The sequence below is a fragment of the Salvelinus namaycush genome, unplaced genomic scaffold (genome assembly GCF_016432855.1).
Source record: "Salvelinus namaycush isolate Seneca unplaced genomic scaffold, SaNama_1.0 Scaffold105, whole genome shotgun sequence".
NCBI classification, from domain to species: domain Eukaryota; kingdom Metazoa; phylum Chordata; class Actinopteri; order Salmoniformes; family Salmonidae; genus Salvelinus; species Salvelinus namaycush.
This window is the reverse complement of record NW_024057731.1, coordinates 263053-284772: the sequence shown is the minus strand read 5'-3', so window position 1 is coordinate 284772 and position 21720 is coordinate 263053. Positions and strand designations below refer to the sequence as shown.

The 21720-nt window shown below is 40.0% G+C and overlaps 1 protein-coding gene across 1 annotated transcript in view; it reads left to right on the top strand.

The window, feature by feature from the left end:
• The window catches only part of LOC120035393 (gastrula zinc finger protein XlCGF17.1-like), a 34791-nt gene extending 16010 nt beyond the window's left edge, over positions 1-18781 (top strand). The window contains exon 2 of the mRNA XM_038982166.1: positions 16545-18781. Within this exon, the coding sequence (XP_038838094.1) occupies positions 16545-17107 (563 nt within the window). The 3' untranslated portion in view covers positions 17108-18781. The remainder of the gene's footprint in view (positions 1-16544) is intronic.
• Positions 18782-21720: the final 2939 nt, after the last annotated feature.

Genomic DNA, 21720 nt, shown 5'->3' with positions numbered 1-21720 from the left:
CACCTACATCACTCCTTCTCCATGGTTATCACTGCCACTGTTTTCACCTACATCACTCCTTCTTCATGGCTATCACTGCCACTGTTTTCACCTACATCACTCCTTCTTCATGGCTATCACTGTCCCTGTTTTCACCTACATCACTCCTTCTTCATGGCTATCACTGTCCCTGTTTTCACCTACATCACTCCTTCTCCATGGCTATCACTGTGACTGTTTTCGCCTACATCACTCCTTCTCCATGGCTATCACTGTGACTGTATTCACCTACATCACTCCTTCTCCATGGCTATCACTGTCCCTGTTTTCACCTACATCACTCCTTCTCCATGGCTATCACTGTGACTGTTTTCACCTACATCACTCCTTCTCCATGGCTATCACTGCCACTGTTTTCACCTACATCACTCCTTCTCCATGGTTATCACTGCCACTGTTTTCACCTACATCACTCCTTCTCCATGGCTATCACTGTGACTGTTTTCACCTACATCACTCCTTCTCCATGGCTATCACTGCCACTGTTTTCACCTACATCACTCCTTCTCCATGGTTATCACTGCCACTGTTTTCACCTACATCACTCCTTCTCCATGGCTATCACTGCCCCTGTTTTCACCTACATCACTCCTTCTCCATGGCTATCACTGCCCCTGTTTTCACCTACATCACTCCTTCTCCATGGCTATCACTGCCACTGTTTTCACCTACATCACTCCTTCTCCATGGCTATCACTGCCCCTGTTTTCACCTACATCACTCCTTCTCCATGGTTATCACTGCCACTGTTTTCACCTACATCACTCCTTCTCCATGGCTATCACTGCCCCTGTTTTCACCTACATCACTCCTTCTCCATGGTTATCACTGCCCCTGTTTTCACCTACATCACTCCTTCTCCATGGCTATCACTGCCCCTGTTTTCACCTACATCACTCCTTCTCCATGGCTATCACTGCCACTGTTTTCACCTACATCACTCCTTCTCCATGGCTATCACTGCCCCTGTTTTCACCTACATCACTCCTTCTCCATGGCTATCACTGCCACTGTTTTCACCTACATCACTCCTTCTCCATGGCTATCACTGTCCCTGTTTTCACCTACATCACTCCTTCTCCATGGTTATCACTGCCACTGTTTTCACCTACATCACTCCTTCTCCATGGCTATCACTGCCCCTGTTTTCACCTACATCACTCCTTCTCCATGGTTATCACTGCCACTGTTTTCACCTACATCACTCCTTCTCCATGGCTATCACTGTGACTGTTTTCACCTACATCACTCCTTCTCCATGGCTATCACTGCCACTGTTTTCACCTACATCACTCCTTCTCCATGGTTATCACTGCCACTGTTTTCACCTACATCACTCCTTCTCCATGGCTATCACTGCCCCTGTTTTCACCTACATCACTCCTTCTCCATGGCTATCACTGCCCCTGTTTTCACCTACATCACTCCTTCTCCATGGCTATCACTGTCCCTGTTTTCACCTACATCACTCCTTCTCCATGGCTATCACTGCCCCTGTTTTCACCTACATCACTCCTTCTCCATGGCTATCACTGCCACTGTTTTCACCTACATCACTCCTTCTCCATGGCTATCACTGCCCCTGTTTTCACCTACATCACTCCTTCTCCATGGCTATCACTGTCCCTGTTTTCACCTACATCACTCCTTCTCCATGGTTATCACTGCCACTGTTTTCACCTACATCACTCCTTCTCCATGGCTATCACTGTCCCTGTTTTCACCTACATCACTCCTTCTCCATGGCTATCACTGCCCCTGTTTTCACCTACATCACTCCTTCTCCATGGCTATCACTGTCCCTGTTTTCACCTACATCACTCCTTCTCCATGGCTATCACTGCCCCTGTTTTCACCTACATCACTCCTTCTCCATGGCTATCACTGTCCCTGTTTTCACCTACATCACTCCTTCTCCATGGTTATCACTGCCACTGTTTTCACCTACATCACTCCTTCTCCATGGCTATCACTGTCCCTGTTTTCACCTACATCACTCCTTCTCCATGGCTATCACTGCCCCTGTTTTCACCTACATCACTCCTTCTCCATGGCTATCACTGTCCCTGTTTTCACCTACATCACTCCTTCTCCATGGCTATCACTGCCCCTGTTTTCACCTACATCACTCCTTCTCCATGGCTATCACTGTCCCTGTTTTCACCTACATCACTCCTTCTCCATGGTTATCACTGCCACTGTTTTCACCTACATCACTCCTTCTCCATGGCTATCACTGTCCCTGTTTTCACCTACATCACTCCTTCTCCATGGCTATCACTGCCCCTGTTTTCACCTACATCACTCCTTCTCCATGGCTATCACTGTCCCTGTTTTCACCTACATCACTCCTTCTCCATGGCTATCACTGTCCCTGTTTTCACCTACATCACTCCTTCTCCATGGTTATCACTGCCACTGTTTTCACCTACATCACTCCTTCTCCATGGTTATCACTGTCCCTGTTTTCACCTACATCACTCCTTCTCCATGGCTATCACTGTCCCTGTTTTCGCCTACATCACTCCTTCTCCATGGCTATCACTGTCCCTGTTTTCACCTACATCACTCCTTCTCCATGGCTATCACTGTGACTGTTTTCACCTACATCACTCCTTCTCCATGGCTATCACTGCCCCTGTTTTCACCTACATCACTCCTTCTCCATGGCTATCACTGTGACTGTTTTCGCCTACATCACACATTTTTCGTGGTTAATAGTGGCTACTTCACTCGGTGCTAAGTGTTTTTTAGTGGGCGTATACCTCTCCATGTGCATATTGTCACTTCTCCGCACGTTTCTGCTGTGTCACAGAGGTGAAATGGACTGCTGTACCTACATTTTCCATAATGTTGATATAGAATAATTATCTAGATGTTTTTATATTGTTATTGAGGGAAGTAATTACCTGTTATTGATATTGATTTATCGCCCAGCCCTACTACAAGCTTGGCACATCTGTATTTGGGGAGTTTCTCACATTCTTCTCTGCAGATCCTCTCAAGCTCTGTCAGGTTGGATGGGGAGTGTCGCTGCACAGCTATTTTCAGGTCTCTCCAGAGATGTTCAATCAGGTTCAAGTCCGGGCTCTTGCTGGGCCACTCAAGGACATTGAGACTTGTCCCAAAGCCACTCCTTTGTTGTTTTGGCTGTGTGCTTAGGGTCATTGTCCTGTTGGAAGGTGAACCTTCGCCCCAGTCTGAGGTCCTGAGCGGTCTGGAGCAGGTTTTCATCAAGGCTCTCTCTGTACTTTTCTCTGTTCATCTTTCCCTCAATCCTGACTAGTCTCTCAGTCCCTGAAACTGAAAAACATCCCCACAGCATGATGCTGCCACCACCATGCTTCACTGTAGGGATCGTACCAGATTTCCTCCAGGCGTGACTCTTGGCATTCAGGCCAAAGAGTTCAATCTTGGTTTCATCAGACCAGAGAATCTTGTTTCTCATGGTCTGAGAGTCATTTAGGTGCCTTTTGGCCAACTCGAAGCGGGCTGTCATGTGCCTTTTACTGAGGAGTGGCTTCCGTCTGCCACTCTACCATAAAGGCCTGTTTGGTGGAGTGCTGCAGAGATGGGAGAACCTTCCAGAAGGACAACCATCTCCACAGAGGAGCTCTGTCAGTGACCATTGGGTTCTTGGTTATGTCCCTGACTCAGCCCCTTCTCCCCCGATTGCTCAGTTTGCCCAGGCAGCCAGCTCTAGGAAGATCAATCAATCAAATGTATTTATGAAGCCCTTTTTACATCAGCAGATGTAAAATAACTGCCTTCATTTAGCTGGACCCCAGGAAGACCATAATACATCCAAATACAAAGTGCTGTACAGAAGCCCAGCCTAAAACCCCAAACAGCAAGCAATGGAGATGTAGAAGCATGTTGGCTAGGAAAAAAACTCCCTAGAAAGGCAGGAACCTAGAAAGAAACCTAGAGAGGAACCAGGCTCTAAGGGGTGGCCAGTTCTCTTCTGGCTGTGCCGGGTGGAGATTATATGAGTACATGGCCATTTAAGGCCAGGTTGTTCTTCAAGATGTTCATAGATGACCATCAGGGTCAAATAATAATCACAGTGGTTGTAGAGGGTGTAACAGGTCAGTACCTCAGGAGTAAATGTCAGTTGGCTTTTCATAGCTGAGCATTCAGAGGTCGAGACAGCAGGTGCAGTAGAGAGAGAGAGTCGAAAACAGCTGGTCCGCGACAAGGTAGCACGTCCAGTTAACAGGTCAGGGTAGCCACAGGCAGAATAGTTGAAACTGGAGCAGCAGCACGACCAGGTGGACTGGGGACAGCCAGGAGTCATCAGGCCATGTAGTCCTGAGGCATGGCCTCAGGTCCTCCGTGAGGGGAGGGAGAGAGAATTCGAGGGAGCATACTTAAATTGACACAGGACACAAGATAAGACAGGAGAATTACACCAGATATAACAGACTGACCCTAGCCCCCTGGCACATAGGCAGCTGTGGCCCCGTCCGAAGATACCCCCAGACAGGGCCAACCAGGCATGATATAACCCCACCCACTTTGCCAAAGCACAGCCCCCACACCACTAGAAGGATATTAACAGACCACCAACTTACTACCCTGAGACAAGGCTGAGTATAGCCCACAAAGATCTCCAACTACAACAACCTTAAATTACATACCAGCTAGACAAAAAAGAAGCCTTCAGATTCAATTCCTCCGACAATGAACTCAAATAATTAAAAGGAAAACAAAATCTAAATTCAGTTTTAGAATCTACAACGGACTAGAATCCTCCAGTGATGACAGTACCCATTGCATTATCACAGAGGACTGGATAATAATAATAAATAGTACCCATTACATTATCACAGAAGACTGGATAATAATAATAAATAGTACCCATTACATTATCACAGAGGACTGGATAATGTTAATATATAGTACCCATTACATTATCAGAGGACTGGATAATAATAATATATAGTACCCATTACATTATCACAGAGGACTGGATAATAATAATATATATTACCCATTGCATTATCACAGAGGACTGGATAATAATAATAAATAGTACCCATTACATTATCACAGAGGACTGGATAATAACTAGTACCCATTACATTATCACAGAGGACTGGATAATATTAATATATAGTACCCATTGCATTATCACAGAGGACTGGATAATAATAATATATAGTACCCATTACATTATCACAGAGGACTGGATAATAATAATAAATAGTACCCATTACATTATCACAGAGGACTGGATAATAATAATATATAGTACCCATTACATTATCACAGAAGACTGGATAATAATAATATATAGTACCCATTACATTATCACAGAGGACTGGATAATAACTAGTACCCATTACATTATCACAGAGGACTGGATAATATTAATATATAGTACCCATTGCATTATCACAGAGGACTGGATAATAACTAGTACCCATTACATTATCACAGAGGACTGGATAATAATAATATATAGTACCCATTACATTATCACAGAGGACTGGATAATAATAATAATATATAGTACCCATTACATTATCACAGAAGACTGGATAATAATAATATATAGTACCCATTACATTATCACAGAGGACTGGATAATAATAATATATAGTACCCATTGCATTATCACAGAGGACTGGATAATAATAATATATAGTACCCATTACATTATCACAGAGGACTGGATAATAATAATATATAGTACCCATTACATTATCAGAGGACTGGATAATAATAATATATAGTACCCATTACATTATCAGAGGACTGGATAATAATAATATATAGTACCCATTACATTATCAGAGGACTGGATAATAATAATATATAGTACCCATTACATTATCAGAGGACTGGATAATAATAATATATAGTACCCATTACATTATCACAGAGGACTGGATAATAATAATATATAGTACCCATTACATTATCACAGAGGACTGGATAATAATAATATATAGTACCCATTACATTATCACAGAGGACTGGATAATAATAATATATAGTACCCATTACATTATCACAGAGGACTGGATAATAATAATATATAGTACCCATTACATTATCACAGAGGACTGGATAATAATAATATATAGTACCCATTACATTATCACAGAGGACTGGATAATAATAATATATAGTACCCATTGCATTATCACAGAGGACTGGATAATAATAATATATAGTACCCATTGCATTATCACAGAGGACTGGATAATAATAATATATAGTACCCATTGCATTATCACAGAGGACTGGATAATAATAATAAATAGTACCCATTACATTATCACAGAGGACTGGATAATAATAATAAATAGTACCCATTACATTATCACAGAGGACTGGATAATAACTAGTACCCATTACATTATCACAGAGGACTGGATAATAATAATATATAGTACCCATTACATTATCACAGAGGACTGGAAAATAATAATATATAGTACCCATTACATTATCACAGAGGACTGGATAATAATAATATATAGTACCCATTACATTATCACAGAGGACTGGATAATAACTAGTACCCATTACATTATTACAGAGGACTGGATAATAATAATAACTAGTACCCATTACATTATCACAGAGGACTGGATAATAATAATAATAATAATAACTAGTACCCATTACATTATCACAGAGGACTGGATAATAATAATATATAGTATCCATTACATTATCACAGAGGACTGGATAATAATAATATATAGTACTCATTACATTATCACAGAGGACTGGATAATAATAATATATAGTACCCATTACATTATCACAGAGGACTGGATAATAATAATATATAGTACCCATTACATTATCACAGAGGACTGGATAATAATAATATATAGTACTCATTACATTATCACAGAGGACTGGATAATAATAATAAATAGTACCCATTACATTATCACAGAGGACTGGATAATAACTAGTACCCATTACATTATCACAGAGGACTGGATAATAATAATATATAGTACCCATTACATTATCACAGAGGACTGGATAATAATAATATATAGTACCCATTACATTATCACAGAGGACTGGATAATAACTAATACCCATTACATTATCACAGAGGACTGGATAATAATAATATATAGTACCCATTACATTATCACAGAGGACTGGATAATAATATATAGTACTCATTACATTATCACAGAGGACTGGATAATAATAATAAATAATACCCATTACATTATCACAGAGGACTGGATAATAATAATATATAGTACCCATTACATTATCACAGAGGACTGGATAATAATAATATATAGTACCCATTACATTATCACAGAGGACTGGATAATAATAATATATAGTACCCATTACATTATCACAGAGGACTGGATAATAATAATATATAGTACCCATTACATTATCACAGAGGACTGGATAATAATAATATATAGTACCCATTACATTATCACAGAGGACTGGATAATAATAATATATAGTACCCATTGCATTATCACAGAGGACTGGATAATAATAATAAATAGTACCCATTACATTATCACAGAGGACTGGATAATAATAATAAATAGTACCCATTACATTATCACAGAGGACTGGATAATAATAATAAATAGTACCCATTACATTATCACAGAGGACTGGATAATAATAATAAATAGTACCCATTACATTATCACAGAGGACTGGATAATAACTAGTACCCATTACATTATCACAGAGGACTGGATAATAATAATATATAGTACCCATTACATTATCACAGAGGACTGGAAAATAATAATATATAGTACCCATTACATTATCACAGAGGACTGGATAATAATAATATATAGTACCCATTACATTATCACAGAGGACTGGATAATAACTAGTACCCATTACATTATTACAGAGGACTGGATAATAATAATAACTAGTACCCATTACATTATCACAGAGGACTGGATAATAATAATAATAATAACTAGTACCCATTACATTATCACAGAGGACTGGATAATAATAATATATAGTACCCATTACATTATCACAGAGGACTGGATAATAATAATATATAGTACCCATTACATTATCACAGAGGACTGGATAATAATAATATATAGTACCCATTACATTATCAGAGGACTGGATAATAATAATATATAGTACCCATTACATTATCACAGAGGACTGGATAATAATAATATATAGTACCCATTACATTATCAGAGGACTGGATAATAATAATATATAGTACCCATTACATTATCACAGAGGACTGGATAATAATAATATATATTACCCATTGCATTATCACAGAGGACTGGATAATAATAATAAATAGTACCCATTACATTATCACAGAGGACTGGATAATAACTAGTACCCATTACATTATCACAGAGGACTGGATAATATTAATATATAGTACCCATTGCATTATCACAGAGGACTGGATAATAATAATATATAGTACCCATTACATTATCACAGAGGACTGGATAATAATAATAAATAGTACCCATTACATTATCACAGAGGACTGGATAATAATAATATATAGTACCCATTACATTATCACAGAAGACTGGATAATAATAATATATAGTACCCATTACATTATCACAGAGGACTGGATAATAACTAGTACCCATTACATTATCACAGAGGACTGGATAATATTAATATATAGTACCCATTGCATTATCACAGAGGACTGGATAATAACTAGTACCCATTACATTATCACAGAGGACTGGATAATAATAATATATAGTACCCATTACATTATCACAGAGGACTGGATAATAATAATAATATATAGTACCCATTACATTATCACAGAAGACTGGATAATAATAATATATAGTACCCATTACATTATCACAGAGGACTGGATAATAATAATATATAGTACCCATTGCATTATCACAGAGGACTGGATAATAATAATATATAGTACCCATTACATTATCACAGAGGACTGGATAATAATAATATATAGTACCCATTACATTATCAGAGGACTGGATAATAATAATATATAGTACCCATTACATTATCAGAGGACTGGATAATAATAATATATAGTACCCATTACATTATCAGAGGACTGGATAATAATAATATATAGTACCCATTACATTATCAGAGGACTGGATAATAATAATATATAGTACCCATTACATTATCACAGAGGACTGGATAATAATAATATATAGTACCCATTACATTATCACAGAGGACTGGATAATAATAATATATAGTACCCATTACATTATCACAGAGGACTGGATAATAATAATATATAGTACCCATTACATTATCACAGAGGACTGGATAATAATAATATATAGTACCCATTACATTATCACAGAGGACTGGATAATAATAATATATAGTACCCATTGCATTATCACAGAGGACTGGATAATAATAATATATAGTACCCATTGCATTATCACAGAGGACTGGATAATAATAATATATAGTACCCATTGCATTATCACAGAGGACTGGATAATAATAATAAATAGTACCCATTACATTATCACAGAGGACTGGATAATAATAATAAATAGTACCCATTACATTATCACAGAGGACTGGATAATAACTAGTACCCATTACATTATCACAGAGGACTGGATAATAATAATATATAGTACCCATTACATTATCACAGAGGACTGGAAAATAATAATATATAGTACCCATTACATTATCACAGAGGACTGGATAATAATAATATATAGTACCCATTACATTATCACAGAGGACTGGATAATAACTAGTACCCATTACATTATTACAGAGGACTGGATAATAATAATAACTAGTACCCATTACATTATCACAGAGGACTGGATAATAATAATAATAATAACTAGTACCCATTACATTATCACAGAGGACTGGATAATAATAATATATAGTATCCATTACATTATCACAGAGGACTGGATAATAATAATATATAGTACTCATTACATTATCACAGAGGACTGGATAATAATAATATATAGTACCCATTACATTATCACAGAGGACTGGATAATAATAATATATAGTACCCATTACATTATCACAGAGGACTGGATAATAATAATATATAGTACTCATTACATTATCACAGAGGACTGGATAATAATAATAAATAGTACCCATTACATTATCACAGAGGACTGGATAATAACTAGTACCCATTACATTATCACAGAGGACTGGATAATAATAATATATAGTACCCATTACATTATCACAGAGGACTGGATAATAATAATATATAGTACCCATTACATTATCACAGAGGACTGGATAATAACTAATACCCATTACATTATCACAGAGGACTGGATAATAATAATATATAGTACCCATTACATTATCACAGAGGACTGGATAATAATATATAGTACTCATTACATTATCACAGAGGACTGGATAATAATAATAAATAATACCCATTACATTATCACAGAGGACTGGATAATAATAATATATAGTACCCATTACATTATCACAGAGGACTGGATAATAATAATATATAGTACCCATTACATTATCACAGAGGACTGGATAATAATAATATATAGTACCCATTACATTATCACAGAGGACTGGATAATAATAATATATAGTACCCATTACATTATCACAGAGGACTGGATAATAATAATATATAGTACCCATTACATTATCACAGAGGACTGGATAATAATAATATATAGTACCCATTGCATTATCACAGAGGACTGGATAATAATAATAAATAGTACCCATTACATTATCACAGAGGACTGGATAATAATAATAAATAGTACCCATTACATTATCACAGAGGACTGGATAATAATAATAAATAGTACCCATTACATTATCACAGAGGACTGGATAATAATAATAAATAGTACCCATTACATTATCACAGAGGACTGGATAATAACTAGTACCCATTACATTATCACAGAGGACTGGATAATAATAATATATAGTACCCATTACATTATCACAGAGGACTGGAAAATAATAATATATAGTACCCATTACATTATCACAGAGGACTGGATAATAATAATATATAGTACCCATTACATTATCACAGAGGACTGGATAATAACTAGTACCCATTACATTATTACAGAGGACTGGATAATAATAATAACTAGTACCCATTACATTATCACAGAGGACTGGATAATAATAATAATAATAATAACTAGTACCCATTACATTATCACAGAGGACTGGATAATAATAATATATAGTACCCATTACATTATCACAGAGGACTGGATAATAATAATATATAGTACCCATTACATTATCACAGAGGACTGGATAATAATAATATATAGTACTCATTACATTATCACAGAGGACTGGATAATAATAATATATAGTACCCATTACATTATCACAGAGGACTGGATAATAATAATATATAGTACCCATTACATTATCACAGAGGACTGGATAATAATAATAAATAGTACCCATTACATTATCACAGAGGACTGGATAATAATAATATATAGTACTCATTACATTATCACAGAGGACTGGATAATAATAATATATAGTACCCATTACATTATCACAGAGGACTGGATAATAATAATATATAGTACCCATTACATTATCACAGAGGACTGGATAATAATAATATATAGTACTCATTACATTATCACAGAGGACTGGATAATAATAATAAATAGTACCCATTACATTATCACAGAGGACTGGATAATAACTAGTACCCATTACATTATCACAGAGGACTGGATAATAATAATATATAGTACCCATTACATTATCACAGAGGACTGGATAATAATAATATATAGTACCCATTACATTATCACAGAGGACTGGATAATAACTAATACCCATTACATTATCACAGAGGACTGGATAATAATAATATATAGTACCCATTACATTATCACAGAGGACTGGATAATAATAATATATAGTACTCATTACATTATCACAGAGGACTGGATAATAATAATAAATAGTACCCATTACATTATCACAGAGGACTGGATAATAATAATATATAGTACCCATTACATTATCACAGAGGACTGGATAATAATAATATATAGTACCCATTACATTATCACAGAGGACTGGATAATAACTAATACCCATTACATTATCACAGAGGACTGGATAATAATAATATATAGTACCCATTACATTATCACAGAGGACTGGATAATAACTAATACCCATTACATTATCACAGAGGACTGGATAATAATAATATATAGTACCCATTACATTATCACAGAGGACTGGATAATAATAATATATAGTACCCATTACATTATCACAGAGGACTGGATAATAACTAATACCCATTACATTATCACAGAGGACTGGATAATAATAATATATAGTACCCATTACATTATCACAGAGGACTGGATAATAGACGGAGTCTACAGACGGAGTCTACAACCCACACAAGTGGCTCAGGTAGTGCAGCTCATCCAGGATGGCACATCAATGCGAGCTGTGGCAAGAAGGTTTGCTGTGTCTGTCAGCGTAGTGTCCAGAGCATGGAGGCGCTACCAGGAGACAGGCCAGTACATCAGGAGACGTGGAGGAGGCCGTAGGAGGGCAACAACCCAGCAGCAGGATCGCAACCTCCGCCTTTGTGCAAGGAGGAGCACTGCCAGAGCCCTGCAGAATGACCTCCAGCAGGCCACAAATGTGCATGTGTCAGCATATGGTCTCACAAAGGGTCTGAGGATCTCATCTCGGTACCTAATGGCAGTCAGGCTACCTCTGGCGAGCACATGGAGGGCTGTGCGGCCCCACAAAGAAATGCCACCCCACACCATGACTGACCCACCGCCAAACCGGTCATGCTGGAGGATGTTCCAGGCAGCAGAACGTTCTCTACGGCGTCTCCAGACTCTGTCACGTCTGTCACATGTGCTCATGTGCTCAGTGTGAACCTGCTTTAATCTGTGAAGAGCACAGGGCGCCAGTGGCGAATTTGCCAATCTTGGTGTTCTCTGGCAAATGCCAAACGTCCTGCACGGTGTTGGGCTGTAAGCACAACCCCCACCTGTGGACGTCGGGCCCTCATACCACCCTCATGGAGTCTGTTTCTGACCGTTTGAGCAGACACATGCACATTTGTGGCCTGCTGGAGGTCATTTTGCAGGGCTCTGGCAGTGCTCCTCCTTGCACAAAGGCGGAGGTAGCGGTCCTGCTGCTGGGTTGTTGCCCTCCTACGGCCTCCTCCACGTCTCCTGATGTACTGGCCTGTCTCCTGGTAGCGCTTGATGTGCCATCCTGGATGAGCTGCACTACCTGAGCCACTTGTGTGGGTTGTAGACTCCGTCTCATGCTACCACTAGAGTGAAAGCACTGCCAGCATTTAAAAGTGACCAAAACATCAGCCAGGAAGCATAGGAACTGAGAAGTGGTCTGTGGTCACCACCTGCAGAACTACTCCTTTATTGGGGGTGTCTTGCTAATTGCCTATAATTTCCACCTTTTGTCTATTCCATTTGCACAACAGCATGTGACATTTATTGTCAATCAGTGTTGCTTCCTAAGTGGACAGTTTGATTTCACAGAAGTGTGATTGACTTGGAGTTACATTGTGTTGTTTAAGTGTTCCCTTTATTTTTTTGAGGAGTGTATATAGTACCCATTACATTGTCACAGAGGACTGGAAACTAATAATAATATATAGTACCCATTACATTATCACAGAGGACTGGATAATAATAATATATAGTACCCATTGCATTATCACAGAGGACTGGATAATAATAATATATAGTACCCATTACATTATCACAGAGGACTGGATAATAATAATATATAGTACCCATTACATTATCACAGAGGACTGGATAATAATAATATATAGTACCCGTTACATTATCACAGAGGACTGGATAATAATAATATATAGTACCCATTACATTATCACAGAGGACTGGATAATAATAATATATAGTACCCATTACATTATCACAGAGGACTGGATAATAATAATACACTGCTCAAAAAAATAAAGGGAACACTTAAACAACACAATGTAACTCCAAGTCAATCACACTTCTGTGAAATCAAACTGTCCACTTAGGAAGCAACACTGATTGACAATAAATTTCACATGCTGTTGTGCAAATGGAATAGACAAAAGGTGGAAATTATAGGCAATTAGCAAGACACCCCCAAAAAAGGAGTGATTCTGCAGGTGGTGACCACAGACCACTTCTCAGTTCCTATGCTTCCTGGCTGATGTTTTGGTCACTTTTGAATGCTGGCGGTGCTCTCACTCTAGTGGTAGCATGAGACAGAGTCTACAACCCACACAAGTGGCTCAGGTAGTGCAGCTCATCCAGTAATATCTTTCTAGCCGCAAGAATGAAAACAATAACGAGACACTGACGATCACCTCCAATACCTCCTGGACTGGACCAACAACATCCATCACCTCCAATACCTCCTGGACCAACAACACCCATCACCTCCAATACCTCCTGGACTGGACCAACAACATCCATCACCTCCAATACCTCCTTGACTGGACCAACAACATCCATCACCTCCAATACCTCCTGGACTGGACCAACAACATCCAACAACATCCAATACCTCCTGGACTGGACCAACAACATCCAATACTTCCTGGACTGGACCAACAACATCCATCACCTCCAATACCTCCTGGACTGGACCAACAATATCCATCACCTCCAATACCTCCTGGACTGGACCAACAACATCCATCACCTCCAATACCTCCTGGACTGGACCAACAATATCCATCACCTCCAATACCTCCTGGACTGGACCAACAACACCCATCACCTCCAATACCTCCTGGACTGGACCAACAATACCAACAACACCCATCACCTCCAATACCTCCTGGACCAACAACACCCATCACCTCCAATACCTCCTGGACTGAACCAACAATACCAACAACATCCATCACCTCCAATACCTCCTGGACTGGACCAACAACACCCATCACCTCCAATACCTCCTGGACTGGACCAACAACAGCCATCACCTCCAATACCTCCTGGACTGGACCAACAACACCCATCACCTCCAATACCTCCTGGACTGGACCAACAACACCCATCACCTCCAATACCTCCTGGACTGGACCAACAACACCCATCACCTCCAATACCTCCTGGACTGGACCAACAACACCAACAACATCCATCACCTCCAATACCTCCTGGACTGGACCAACAACACCCACACCTCCAATACCTCCTGGACTGGACCAACAACACCAACAACATCCATCACCTCCTGGACTGGACCAACAACACCCAGCACCTCCAATACCTCCTGGACTGGACCAACAACAGCCATCACCTCCAATACCTCCTGGACTGGACCAACAACACCCATCACCTCCAATACCTCCTGGACTGGACCAACAACACCAACAACACCCATCACCTCCAATACCTCCTGGACTGGACCAACAATACCCATCACCTCCAATACCTCCTGGAATGGACTGACAATATCCATCACCTCCAATACCTCCTGGACTGGACCAACAACACCCATCACCTCCAATACCTCCTGGACTGGACCAACAATATCCATCACCTCCAATACCTCCTGGACTGGACCAACAACATCCATCACCTCCAATACCTCCTGGACTGGACCAACAATACCCATCACCTCCAATACCTCCTGGACTGGACCAACAACACCCATCACCTCCAATACCTCCTGGACTGGACCAACAACACCCATCACCTCCAATACCTCCTGGACTGGACCAACAACACCCATCACCTCCAATACCTCCTGGACTGGACCAACAACACCAACAACATCCATCACCTCCATTACCTCCTGGACTGGACCAACAACACCCATCACCTCCAATACCTCCTGGACTGGACCAACAATATCCATCACCTCCAATACCTCCTGGACTGGACCAACAACATCCATCACCTCCAATACCTCCTGGACTGGACCAACAACATCCACGACATGGAAAAAAATAAGTGACAGTTTGCTTGAAACTGGACCCCTTTGTAAATAGCTTGACAAAATGGACATCATATATTAACCATAAAATATCGGAACCTGTCCATACAATAGACCAGATTACAGACCAATGAAACACACTTAAAGGATGCACATGGGAAGAGGGAGGAGCTCCCATCATCCTAGACAAATGTATATGTTTAAAAATAAATCATATTTGTTTTTTTTTAAATAATGTTGGGAAAATTATATTATTTTATACTAATTGCTCAGAAAAAATATATTTTTTTAAAGATGGGAGTTATCATTTTATGCCCAATAGAAATAAATGTTAAATAATGTATTTAGCAGGTGTTGAGGTTTCATTCAGGGTCCACACAGTAGCAAAAGGTTTTGCAACAGAAGACAAAAACCCTCCCCATTTTGTCCCTCCCAGTTTCGGCCCATTTGCTTCAGTTGAATTTCTATTAAACATGACCCTGATCTCTCTGTTATACTAAATAATCTGTTTTTGACAGGAGAGAGGCCAGACACAGAGGAACCAGAGCCAGAGACGTCCAAACAAGCAAGACCACACCACTGCTCCCTCTGTGGAAAGAGTTTTAGCCAGTTAATGAATCTGAAAAGACATGAGAGAACACACATAGGAGATAAGCCTCATCACTGCTCCCATTGTGGAAAGAGTTTTACCCGATTAGAACACCAGAAAAAACACGAGAGAACACACACAGGAGAGAAACCTTTCCAATGCTCCCAGTGTGGAAATAATTTTACCCGGTTAGGGAGCTTGAATGAGCATAAGAGAATTCACACAGGAGAGAAACCTTTCCACTGTTCCCTGTGTGGAAAGAATTTTACCTGGTTAGCGAGCCTGAATGAACATAAGAAAATTCACACAGGAGAGAAACCTTTCCACTGCTCCCAGTGTGGAAAGAATTTTGCCCGGTTATGGAACCTAAAGGAGCATGAAAGAATACACACCGGAGAGAAGATATACAAATGTTCTCAATGTGGAAAGAGTTTTACCTGGTTAGGTGATCTGAAAAGACATAACAGGACACACACAGGAGAGAAGCCTTAGCAATGCTCCCACTGTGGAAAGAGATTCACCCGGGTTGGGAGCATGAAAATACATTCGGGAGCGAAACCTCATCAATGCTCTCTATTTGGAAAGAGATTTACCTGGTTAAGGCGACTGAAAGAACATGAACAAATCCACACCTGATAGAATGTTATCAATGCTCCCAATGTGGAAGGATATTTACACAGTTAGGGAAAGACCATGAGGGAACACACAGACAAGAAGCCTTACCACGCACCCCAGGTGGAGAGAGATTTACCCAGTTAGGGAAAGACCATGAGGGAACACACAGACAAAAAAGCCTTACCACTGCTCCCAGTGTGGAAGGATATTTACACAGTTAGGGCAAGACCATGAGGGAACACACAGACAAAAAAGCCTTACCACTGCACCCAGGGTGGAGAGCGATATCAAATCACACGGACCTAAAGTTCACAAGAGCACACACACTGCTCTGACATTTGTCTTCTATATTTTAAATGTTTTTTTATGCCACATTAACTCAATTATACAGAATGTAATAAAGACATAGTTATGTTTTTTTTAAACATGAATTGAATATATAGTATGTCTGTTTTAAATGTAGAATACGTCAGTTTCATCTGCATGTAATGGAGGAGTATTAATACCTGGGTGTTGTACTTGACCAGGCTTACAGTGGGCAGAAATGCACAGATAAAGATAGCAGAGGCTCTACAGTTTTTTGATTATCCAGATGCCACAATATCACATAATCATAGAGGCTGTCACAGTGGAAGAGGAGGAGACTGTCACATTAGAAGAAGAGGTGGATTTTATAGTGAAAGAAGAGAAAGGACCTTTTGGAGTGAAAGAGGAGACAGGAGATCTGATTAACACTAGTGAGTACTGTCTTAAAAACAGGACCACAAACTCTGCCATTGTTCAACTAATGTATGATTTTTAAGAGGCATTCTATTGACGTTTTACACTTGAATTTGTTATTCAGGGATGTGTTCAGTACGAGATAACAGTGTTCAGCGTTTAATTAAACAGTGTGATTGGTGGCCCAGAGATTGTGTTTTCAAATGGTCACACCCATATTAAAGGAGAATTGTGCATTTTTTAATATTTTTTTTTACAACCAAATGTATATTTTTGATGTAAGTGTTATAGAAGGGTCCAGACACTTGTTCTTGAGAAACTTACCCCAACCATTGATTAGGGATGGACACAGTTATTTGAATATTCTTTACATCAGATAACCTTACATTCTCTGTGACATTTCTACATACAAGGATAGACCACGACAGTTTTATGACAGTTTTTATGAGTTTTTATGAGTGCACCTGTAAAAAATACATACCGGTAGCCGACACACTTCATACGTGTAGCTTCTTGTTGTCAGCCAATCAAAGCAGCTTTACAGTCAGAGACTCCATGTGTATTACAATTACGGAATGAAGTTGGTTAAATGACAAGGAGTCGGCTACAATTATCAACCAACAGGTGGGCTGTTGTTTAATCCGAATGGAGTTGTTGTAGACATGGACAGGTAATGCAGCAAAATAGCCTCTATTAGCCTTGCTAGCTAGCTAGCTTCTTTACACTGATTTGATGTAGTCAAGACAGGCACTACCAGATGAGATGATAGATAACTTGTTGCGGCAGGTTACCTAGTGGTTAGAGCGTTGGGCCAGTAACCGAAAGGTTGCTGGATCAAATCCCCGCGCTGACAAGGTGAAATCTTTCGTTCTGCCCCTGAACAAGGCAGTTAACCCAATGTTCCCCAGTAGGCCGTCATTGTAAATAAGAATTTGTTCTAAACTGACTTGTCCAGTTAAATAAAGGTTATATGAAAAAACAAGTTTGCTCAAGTTGGTTTGGCTACTCTCTCTCTCCGTGTCAGACAGACTGGTCCCTCTGCTCCTCCTCATCCATCTCTACTCTCTCTCTCTCCGTGTCAGACAGACTGGTCCCTCTGCTCCTCCTCATTCATCTCTACTCTCTCTCTCTCTCTCTCCGTGTCAGACAGACCGGTCCCTCTGCTCCTCCTCATCCATCTCTACTCTCTCTCTCTCCGTGTCAGACAGACTGGTCCCTCTGCTCCTCCTCATCCATCTCTACTCTCTCTCTCTCTCTCTCTCTCCGTGTCAGACAGACCGGTCCCTCTGCTCCTCCTCATCCATCTCTTCTCTCTCTCTCCGTGTCAGACAGACCGGTCCTCTGCTCCTCCTCATCCATCTCTTCTCTCTCTCTCTCCGTGTCAGACAGACCGGTCCTCTGCTCCTCCTCATCCATCTCTACTCTCTCTCTCTCCGTGTCAGACAGACCGGTCCTCTGCTCCTCCCCATCCTTCTCTGCTGAAACAGCAAGCAGAGTGCAACTACATTGAAGTACAACATAAATAAGTTGCTCTTTAAAACGCATGTATATCCAATATCCTGATATCCCAGAATAATCTGGATATTAGTCCAATAGTGAAATCATTTCAAATGCCCATCAATTCATTTCCTCCTCCTTGTTGTGCATTATGGGGACTCTGAACAAACATGGACAACGGCTCCAAAAACACCCAAATACGTCTTTTTAGAAACTGAAAAGATCTCAGTATCGTGATGCAAGTCTTTAGATGTTGGACACAAACTTTATCCACAATGTTATTATTCCATTTTGTTGCGACTCGAGCGATACCTCTCCGTCCATTCTACAGGTAACTGCCAAAATATAGGAAACACTTAAGTAAATGAGGAATACAAACTACACTATATATACAAAAGTATGTGGACACCCCTTCAAATTGTGGATTTGGCTATTTCAGCCACACCTGTTGCTGACAGGTTTATACAATCCAGCACACAGCCATGCAATTTCCATAGACAAACATTGGCAGTAGAATGGCCTTACTGAAGAGCTTAGTGACTTTCAACGTGGCACCTTTCTAACAAGTCAGTTCATCAATGTTCTGCCCTGTTAGAGCTGCCCCGGTCCACTAAGTTCTGTTATTGTGATGTGGAAACGTCTAGGAGCAACAACGGCTCAGCCGCGAAGTAGCAGGCCACACAAGCTCACAGAACGGGACTACCGAGTGTTGTAGCGTGTAAAAATCAACTGTCCTCGGTTCCAACACTCAATACAGAGTTCCAAACTGCCCCTGGAAGCAACGGCAGCACAAGAACTGTTCGTCGGGAGCTTCATGAAATGGGTTTCCATGGCCGAGCAGCTGCTCACAAGCCTAAGATCACCATGCGCAATGCCAAGCCAAGGCTGGAGTGCTGTAAAGCTTGTCGTCATGGGACTCTGGAGCAGTGGAAACACGTTCTCTGGAGTGATGAATCGCGCTTCACCATCTGGCAGTCCAACGGACAAATCATGGGTTTGGCAGATGCCAGGAGAACGCTACCTGCCCTAATACATAGTGCCAACTGTACATTTTGGTGGAGGAGGAATAATGGTCTAGAGCTGTTTTTCATGGTTTGGGCCCCTTAGTTCCAGTGACGGTAAATCTTAACGCTACAGCATACAATGACATTCTAGATTATTCTGTGCTTCCAACTTTGTGGCAACAGTTTGGGAAGGCCCTTTCCTGTTTTCAGCATGACAATGCCCCTGTGTGAAGTCCATACAGAAATGGTTTGTTGAGATCGGTGTGGAAGATCTTGACTGGCCTGCAGAGAGCCCTGACCTCAACCCCATCGAACACCTTTGGGATGAATTGGAAAGCCGACTGCGAGCCATGCCTAATCGCCCAACATCAGTACCCGACCTCACTAATGTTCTTGTCGCTGAATGGAAGCAAGTCCCTGTAGCAATGTTCCAACATCTTATGGGAAACTCTTCCACTAGATGGAAGGCTTTGCAAGAGGCTGTTATAGCAGCAAAGGGGGGACCAACTCCATATTAATGCCCCTGTTTTTGGAATGATGTTGGATGAGCAGGTGTCCTCATACTTTTGGCCATGTAGTGTATCTATTTAGTTGCTGGTGGTCTGTGTATTTACACATCTGAATGGTGGGACTCAAAAGATACCTCAATTGGTGGGTCACGATGCAAAAAAAAAGGTTTATTTAAGCATTAACAAACACACTCTGTGTGACAGACAGACAGACACTTTGTCTGGATCAGAGTACCCCAAAGGGAAGGTTCCTTCGTGGCTAGATTATTAGAACCATAATCTACAGGTAAAGTTACAAGGTAAGGAAAAATGCTACCTCATATATTCTGACTCCATTCCATCAAACCTCATATATTCTGACTCCATTCCATCAAACCTCATATATTCTGACTCCATTCCATCAAACCTCATATATTCTGACTCCATTCCATCAAACCTCATATATTCTGACTCCATTCCATCAAACCTCATATATTCTCACTCCATTCCATTCCATCAAACCTCATATATTCTCACTCCTAAAATCCCCCAGGTGTGCTATTCCATCAAACCTCATATATTCTCACTCCATTCCATCAAACCACATATATTCTCACTCCATTCCATTCCATCAAACCTCATATATTCTCACTCCTAAAGTCCCCCAGGTGTGCTATTCTATCAAACCTCATTATACATATTTGTTAATACGGTCCTCCTGACTACCAAATAAGATTGAGGTCAGAGAAGAGTTGAAATCGCAAATGTTTTTCAATCCAAT